At 51.5% G+C, this 8,523-nt stretch overlaps 1 protein-coding gene across 1 annotated transcript; it reads left to right on the top strand.

Annotated features, from left to right (window-relative positions):
• The first annotated feature begins 7,145 nt into the window (after positions 1-7,145).
• On the top strand, positions 7,146-8,467 carry RANGRF (RAN guanine nucleotide release factor). The gene is made up of 5 exons (XM_004462420.5): positions 7,146-7,366; positions 7,456-7,572; positions 7,766-7,922; positions 8,006-8,091; positions 8,317-8,467. Exons 1-5 carry the CDS (start codon positions 7,290-7,292, stop codon positions 8,438-8,440), a joined length of 561 nt encoding a protein of 186 aa, XP_004462477.1. The 5' UTR covers positions 7,146-7,289; the 3' UTR covers positions 8,441-8,467.
• Positions 8,468-8,523: the final 56 nt, after the last annotated feature.

Here is an 8,523-nt window from a genome sequence, read left to right as displayed (position 1 = left end):
AGGTCCTAAAGATGATGAGCAAGACAGTGAGCTGACATGTCGGGCTGGCATAGCAAACTGACTCAACGAGGAAACAGTGAGAGACACACAAGCAGGGAGTGGATGTGCCTCAAATGATTGGGCGCCTCCTTCCCACATGGGAGGTCCTGGGTTTGTTTCCTGGTGCCTCCTAAAAAGAAGACCAGCCGACACAGAGCACACAACAAACAGACACAGAGGTCAGACAGTGAGTGCAAATAACGAGGTGATGGGGAGAGAAAGAAAGAAAATAATAAACTCCGTAAGAGCAGGGACTCCATTTTTGTCATCCCGTGGATCCTGGCACCGAGGACTGATGTCTGGCACCTCTGGTGTTCAATAAATATATCTTGAACAAATGAATAAATGGGAGTGTTAAAAATCAGTCAAGGTTAACACCCATTTCTTTCTTTGAACTTAGTGGATGAAGCTGTGAATGGCTTGGCTTTGCATGTTCTCTCAGAGGCGTTTCCCCTTTTCTCATTTCTCCATTCAAAGTTACCATTCTTGTTATTGGGTCAAAGGAAGGACACTGTGGTGGCTTGGGGGTGGGTGGGGGTTGGTATGTGAATATGACCTGGAAAGCCAGTAAATCTCTTAACACCTTCTGGCAGCCAACAGAGCCTTTCAATGTTGCAGAAAACGAAGGCAGCGGTGAACAGAGGCACACGTTGCTGTGGCCTGTGTTTAAGAGTGTGGTGTGCAGGGAGAAGGACGACGGGCAGGGACCACAGGGGGACAGCAGGCAGGGCATGGGCAACAAGAGGGTGCTGGCCGGGCAAGGGGGCCCAGATAGGACCCCCACCCCCACGAGGGCCAGTTTCTCCTCTGAGGCGCCCAGCCACGGCTCCTTCTGCTTGCTGACAGGCTAGCCCACAGCTAGGCTTCCCTCCAAACCACCGCCCAGAAACACCCCGCTGGAGCCAGGAATGAAAGAGGCGGAGAGAGCGAAAGGAAAGCAGGTGGGCGACAGGCCTTGTGGGCCTGTTGGAGGAGGGCGTCTCCCACAGCAGCTGAGCCTTCAGCGTGTCCCAGGGTCAGGCAGCCTGTTTCATGATCTGCACTAGTTCGAGCCCCCCTGGTGGAAATGGGAGTTGCAAACAGCCAGAAGGTGGAGACCTACAGGGAGGGGGTGGGGGGATCTCGTAGCAGGGGGCCCAGCCCAGACTCAGGGAAGGACTCCTGGGGAAGCTGAGACCTGAAGGGTGAGTTGCAATTTCTTACATGAAAGGGGAGGGAGAAAGAGTGCTCCAGGAAAGCAGAACGATACTGAGGAACTGAGGACCGACCAAGTTCAAGACCAAATAGAACGAATGGACCATGTTGAGGGACCTGGGCTTTAAAACTAAGAACAACGGGAAACCATTTGAAGGGGTTTGCAGGGGGAGTGACACGATGAGATCTGCATTTTTTTAAAAAAGTCAGTCTAGCTACCGAGGAGGATGGTGAGAGGGCATGTGATAGGAAGGCTGCCACGCAGTTTCCTGGCTTGACCAGGGAGGTGGCAGTGAGATGGAAAGAAAGTAAAGGATTCCAGAGATATTTAGGAGGTAGAATTATCAGGACCCGGATGTCGGGGAAGGCGAGGGAGAGAGGGATCCTGATGACGCCCAGGCTTCCTGCTTGGAACTCGGGAATAACTGTGATGGGAACACGCGTGGGGATCTACGCTGGGGCAGAGGATGAAGGCCTTGTTTAGGATGTACTGAGTCTGGTCCAGGGTAGTCAGAAGAGACCTGGGAGGGGGATGATTTGGAAGGAGTTGGCATATAGGAGTGAGGTTCTCTAGAAGGGTGGGTTAGCAGACAAAGAGACTAAAAAGGAATGGCTGCTGCTAACCTAACAAGTCTAGCCAGCTGGGTGGCACTGGGCTATTCTGGGACGCCCTGGAGATACTATCCAAGGTGACAGAGAGGACTAGGGAGCCAGCCTGTTCTCCTTCACCACCAAGTCCGAGCTCTGCTGGTTCCATCTTTGCCTCCAGGGAAACTCCTCTCTTCCCAAGGTCAGGGCCAGGCTGTGGGCAGCATAGTGGGAAACTAAAGGTGAAAAGACAGGTGGGATCCGTCCTGTCTTGGTGCTTAGCCTGTGAGGGCCTAGAGCCGTACAATATAGTAAGGTGCGTGCGATGATGAAAAGAGGGCCAGGAGCCATAGGAGGAGCAGTTAACCTGGACATGTCTTCTGGAGAGCTGATGGTGACCTGGCCATGGATGAGGAGGGAAAGTTCCAGAGAGAGGACGTAGAAGGTGCAAAAGACCTAAAGCATGAAGCGGTTGACTCAATCAAGGGAGTGAGGGATGTTCAAAGTGCCAAATGCAGACTATGAGGGGAGAATGGAGACACATGGGACTGGGAAGTTCCTGAGAGGGGACTGGGTAATTGCTATAGAGTCCCCTCAAACACAAGGACATTCTTTTTTTAAAAAAAAAAGATTTATTTTTATTTATTTCTCTCCCCTTCCCCCCGCCCCAACGTCTGTCCTCTGTTGACATTCACTGTGTGTTCTTCTGTGTCTGCTTCTATTCTTGTCAGCAGCGCTGGGACTCTGTGTCTATTTTTGTTGTGCCGTCTTGCTGTGTCAGCTCTTGGTGTGTGTGGCGCCATTCCTGGGCAGGCTGCACTTTCTTTCGCGCTGGGCGGCTCTCCTTAAGGGGCGCACTCATTGCAAGTGGGGCTCCCCTACACGGGGGACACCCCTGCGTGGCAGGGCACTCCTTGCGCGCATCAGCACTGCGCATGGGCCAGCCCCACACGGGTCAAGGAGGCCCAGGGTTTGAACCGCGGACCTCCCACGTGGTAGGTGGACGCTCCATCCGCTGAGCCAAGTCCGCCTCCCAACACAAGGACATTGTGGTCTTCTGCAAACACTGCTTTCACACTCAGGCCTTTGTTTAGAACTACTGTGGCTACCATTCACTGCCACTCATGTGGCCCCCCTGGCATCTCCCTGAGGCAGCTTCCTCCGTTGTAGGAGGCGGGTGTTAATCTGCTGCATTACAGGATTGTGAACCCTATGCCCTTGCTCTCCCCCATCAGGCTAGCAGCTCTGAAAGATTGTTTCCCACAGTTTTGAATCCTCTCTCAGAGCCTAGTGCATGGTTAGGGTCGCTTAATACTTTACAGCTAAGTTTCTTTGCCCGAAGTCAAGGAACTTGGATGGAAAAAGAAATTTTCACCTTTATTTTCTGAAATTTAGCATTTCTCTTAATTTTGTAACAAACCCCAGCACTATTAGCAGTAACTGTGACTTTGTCACAATAGCAATCATAGATATTTTCACCCATATTGTAACTGAAGGTTGAATTATGATTACTGAAACATTAGATGCTTTTAAGATTAGCCAAAGGGGTTAATATTTGAAATTACTAAAACTGGCTTGGGAAGAGGATTTGGCTGAACTGATAGAGTGTCTGCCTACCACATGGGAGGCCCACGGTTCAAACCCAGGGCCTCCTGATCCATGTGGTGAGCTGGCCCACATGCAGTGCTGATGCGCGCAACGAGTGCCCTGCCACACAGGGGTGTCCCCCACGTAGGGGAGACCCACATGCAAGGAGAGCCGCCCAGTGTGAAAGAAAGTTCAGCCTGCCCAGGAGTGGCGCCACACACACGGAGAGCTGACGCAGCAAGATGACCCAACGAAAAGAGACAGATTCCCTGAGCTGCTGATAAGAATAGAAGCGGACAAAGAAGAACACAGCAAATGGACACAGAGAAAGACAACTGGGGCAGGTGGGTGGGGGGAAGGGGAGAGAAATAAATAAAAATAAATCTTTAATAAAAAAATAATAAATAAATAAATAAATAAAACTGGCTAGACTGACTTCATCCTTTGTATGTGGCTATTTCCATCTAAAACCTGCCATTGTAATGATTACTCCAGAGGATCTTACCTTTGTCTTCCAACATTTCCATTGCAAGGGTGACCACTCCACCTTCTTGTGTGAAATCCATCATATGAAAAACCTTGTAGATGACCTTTATTTTCAGTATCTCACTCTCCAGGATTCACTGATCTCTGATGATGGTTATAACCCTGTAACTCACCCCCCAATCCTTGATTGGTACCCACCCCGCCCTGGCTCAGCCCCTTAATGTTTATTAAATGAAAGAAACTGTGCAGACTCCACCCCGATTACTCATGTGCATCCTGATGTTATAAAATACTAGAATTTCTGCAGATCCAGTAGGCAGTTCTAGGCCAGGAGGCCACTCTGCTCCATAGTTTGTGTACCTGAAAAACCTCTTTCTCTCTTTGAACCCTGGTGTCTCAGGAATTGGCTTTAAGGATGCATAGAGAGGAAAGAACCCGCTTTTGCTTAGTATAAACATGAGAGTTGTTGCAGACATCTTGAAATATGCTTGATGTGTACCAACATCAACCATTTGACTTTGCAGTTAATAGCCTGATCTTGTTAATGTCATAATGAAGAAGCATGGTTTTACTATAGTAAAAATCTGGATTTTAAAAAATTTAATAGTTGTATTTAAGTATTACTTTTCTTCATATTTCTGTGTATTTTATGACTTCAAAAACATTACTCTGAATATGAGCCCATTGGCTTCACCAAACTGCCAAAGGTGTCCATTGTAAGAAAAAAAATTAAGGACCCTGCTTCACAAAAATATATGTTGCCCTAACTCTTCCCATAGGATTGCTTGACTTTGGGTGCTGAGACATCTCTCCAGCCCGAGCCCATCACCCCCACCTCGTTAGGAGGGAGGGGCTTTGGTCTCCAAAGCAAACTACTATACCAACTGCCTCCAGTGTACAGAATCAGTCAGCTGCAGTCCCACTTTGGGCATCTCCACACGCCTTCCTGAGAAAAGTGTCTGTGAGTTATCTCTAAGCCTCCTGAGATCAGTCCCATGATGCTCATAATCCTGGCCAGCCAACTGGCCAGTGGCCTGGGAAGTGGCCAGGATGGAGGGCTTGCCAAATAAGTACTTTCAGATTGAATGGCAAATAATTGACCCAATTAGATCCTGTCTGTTGGGGAGTCTGGATTTGAATAAAAGGGGAAGGCAGCAGTCCAGAGGGTCAGCAGAAGTTGAAAGACAAAGATAGAGGTGGAGGCAGACACAGAGGGAAGTAGAGTTGAGAGTGGGTACTTCCGAAGACAGGGTGGTTGTTGGTGATAGAATCATGTCCCCCCAAAAAAGGCATGTTCAGGTCCCTGGTTCTGTGGATGTGAATCTATTTGTAAAGAGGACTTTTGAAGATGTTATTAGTTGTGTCCAAACTGAACAAGGGTGGGCCTTAATCCATTATGGCTGCAGTCCTTATAAGCAAAGGAAATTGGACATGGAAGAGGCTGGAAGTCAATGGAACTCAGAAGAGAAGGAAAAGATGCTGCCATGTGCACTGCCAAGTGATAGAACCTCAAATATTGCCTGCCAGCCAGCCAGAAGATACCAAGCCCAGTGAAGCAAACCTTCTAGCTAATAAATTCCTGTTGCTAAGCCAAATCATTGTATGGTATTTATTTCCATAGCTAGAAAACTAAGACAGTGGCTTTCCACCCTACTCTCCTAGTGGAGGCCTGGCCCTTCACCCATCACTTCATGGAGTCTCCCAGCTGGAAGAGAGTCAAGAGTCATAGCAGAACATGGCTCCTGATATCCCAGAGAACCAAAACAGGAAAGCTGAGGTGTGTGGTGGGTGCTTTCTCCTCAGCCTCCCTAATCTAGTTTGACTTCCTCTTGGCCCAGGAATAGGCCCCCACCCTTTTTTCCCCAGCCCTGGGACCCTGTTAAGTTCTATGTCCTTGCAAGTCTCTTTCCAAGGGCTTTCAATTTGCTTGACTGCTCTCAAAGAAGCCAGAGCTGAGTGGCCCTTAGCCAAGAGGGGAGCAGATGGCAGACCAGTAGGAATGGGGGGAGGGAGAAAGGTCCATTACTACTTACTGAGAGAGGCAGCATGGGGTAGACCTCTCTGAGCTCGCTCCCTTGGTTCTCCATGGCAAGGTATCTTCTCTCTGTCTGGGACCTGTAACACTCCCCTTTTCTTCAGAATTCTTAATGGGTCAAGCCTAGTCTACTCTCTTTACCCAGAAACAATTACATACATTCAGATTCAATTACATCCATGTCCTCAAGCCAAGGCATGCCCTCTCATGCCCAAGCCTTTGCTCTTGATGCTCCCCTGTCTAGATGCCCCAGTGAATCTTCAGTCAACCTTTAAACTGCAATCTAAGCCACCATTGCTTGTACACCCCTTCGTAAGGGACCAGTAAATGTGCCCTTTGGCTCTGGTGTCTCAAAATTATTAGGGTCCAGAGGTATGGTCTGCAACTTGGAATTTGGTGGATTGGCCCCAGGATGAGAACTCCCTTGCCCATTTCTTGGCTGGGGAGAAGGTGACATCTAGAACCCCTGAGAGCACGGGTGGTCCCCTGGGTTCCAGCAACTGGCACTAATGGGTTTATTCAGTCACGAAACAATATATAATGGGTCTGTTATGCTCCGTACACAATGCCAGGTGCTAAGGATCAAAGACGAAAGAAGAAACGAACTAGGAGGAGATACTTGAGCTGAAACTTTAAGAACGTCCTACAAATCTGTAAAGAAAAATAGAATTTAATCCTGCAGATTGGGGCAGGGGCGGTTAGCCTTACCCTTCACCACCCCCCCCCCCCCCCCCCGCGGTCGCCCCGTGTTCCCAATGCGGAAGATTTGAGGGGGATTAGATACCTAATCCCTGGGCTGAGTGTCGCTTTCAAGAAGGCATGAGGCCTGAATCCTAAGCTGGATCCACACCTGGCCCCATTGTGCCCCTAATTCCCCGCGTGGATCCAGAATTAGCGGTTTGGTTGGCAGCCCATTCGCAGTCAAGAGGCCACCGGAACCTGAAAACTATTCTCTGTCTCAAAAGACTCCACCTAAACGAGGGCCCTTTAAATGAGTAACTGTCCCTAAGGACGTAGAAAGTGCGACCCCTTTCAAAGGAGGAGACTGGCAGGCACGGGCTAGTGACCCCTAAAGGCGTCACAAACCCCAAGTCGAGTTACTCGCGGGAAAAGAGACCACAATCCCGCCCAGCGCTCAGCTGGCGCTCGACTTCCGCCAGTAGCCCCGCTGGGCCCCGCCCCCAAGGCGCGGGCGCCAATTGGCCAGCGCGGCCGCAGGGCGGGGCCAAACCTTAAAGAGGCCGGAAGCCGAAGAAAGTGGAGGCGGCTGTGGCAGCTGCGAAACCGAGGAAGAGGATGCCATGCGGCTCCACGTGGTACCACTCGCGCCCTTCTAAGGCTCACCCCCTACTCGCAGGCCATGGAGCCCACACGAGGCTATCCACTGTTCGGAGGCGCCTTCTCCGCCAAGCTCCCCGTCGGGGCCATTGATGTAAGGTGAGGAGACCGGGGCGCCGAAGGAGGCCGACTGGGTGGGTCGTGGGAAGAGGCTGGGCTCGCCCATGGCCTGCCTCACCCCTCCCCAGCGACCTCCGACCGGTCCCGGACAATCAAGAAGTTTTCTGCCATCGCGCGACGGACCAGAGCCTGATCGTGGAACTTCTGGAGCTGCAGGTCCACGTGCAGGGACGAGAGGCTGCGCGGTGAGGAAGGCGGCCAATGGGCGGGCCAGAGCCGACGAAATGGGCGGAGCCTGCGGCTCGGAGAGTTAGGGCCGAGAGAAATCCAAGGGCAATACCACCGGAAGCCAGGGAAGCCTAGGCCTTGAAGACGCTCACGGCGGGGGGGGGGGGGGGGTGTAGATGTCCCCGCCTGATCCTGCTCCCCCCACCCCAGGTACCACTTTGAGGACGTTGGTGGGGTGCAGGGAGCTAGGACTGTGCAGGTGGAAGCTGTGCAGCCTCTCCCGGTGGAGAGCCTAGCCCTGAGGGGCTGCTGTCAAGAAGCCTGGATCCTCTCTGGAAAGCAGCACGTGGCTAAGGAAAACCAGCAGGTAAGGGCTAGGGGGAGTGTGAGATGCCCTGGGAGGGTGAGGCCTTCCAGTCTGGGCGAACATCCTGAGTCTGATCCCTTTAGGTAGCAAAAGAAGTGACACTGCACCAGGCCTTGCTGCGGCTGCCCCAGTACCAGACTGATCTCCTGCTCACCTTCAGTCAGCCCCCGTAAGGAGAAAGTAAAGGGCCTTGTCTCGTTGCAGAGTCCCAGGAGAATGGGGTGGGCAGGGCAGAGCAGGGACACTGGCTGGTGGGCTCCTCCAAGGAAGCAGGAATGGGCCACAGGTTTGGGGTCACAAATACCCAGGGGCCCCAAGGGAACAGAAAGTTGGAACTTCTAAACCTGAGGCTTGAAAAATGTTCTTCTCTGTCTGTCTGTTCTCCCATCCCAAGCCCTGAGATCAGGTCATCTCTTGGCCCTGAAAGTTTGTCTCCTCTGCCATGGAGCCTGGATGACTTTGAGCAGCTGGTGACCAGCCTGACCCTTCATGATCCCAACATCTTTGGTCCCCAGTAAAGATGCTGAAGCACAGTATGACGCTGCTCAGGACTGGGGGCCCAGTTCTGGAAGGGAACAAGGGGTTGGATGTCTGGGTTTCC

This window comes from Dasypus novemcinctus, chromosome 21, assembly GCF_030445035.2.
Source record: "Dasypus novemcinctus isolate mDasNov1 chromosome 21, mDasNov1.1.hap2, whole genome shotgun sequence".
Taxonomy (NCBI): Eukaryota; Metazoa; Chordata; class Mammalia; order Cingulata; family Dasypodidae; genus Dasypus; species Dasypus novemcinctus.
Note: the sequence above shows the minus strand (reverse complement) of the source record. Positions and strands in the feature narration are given on the sequence as shown.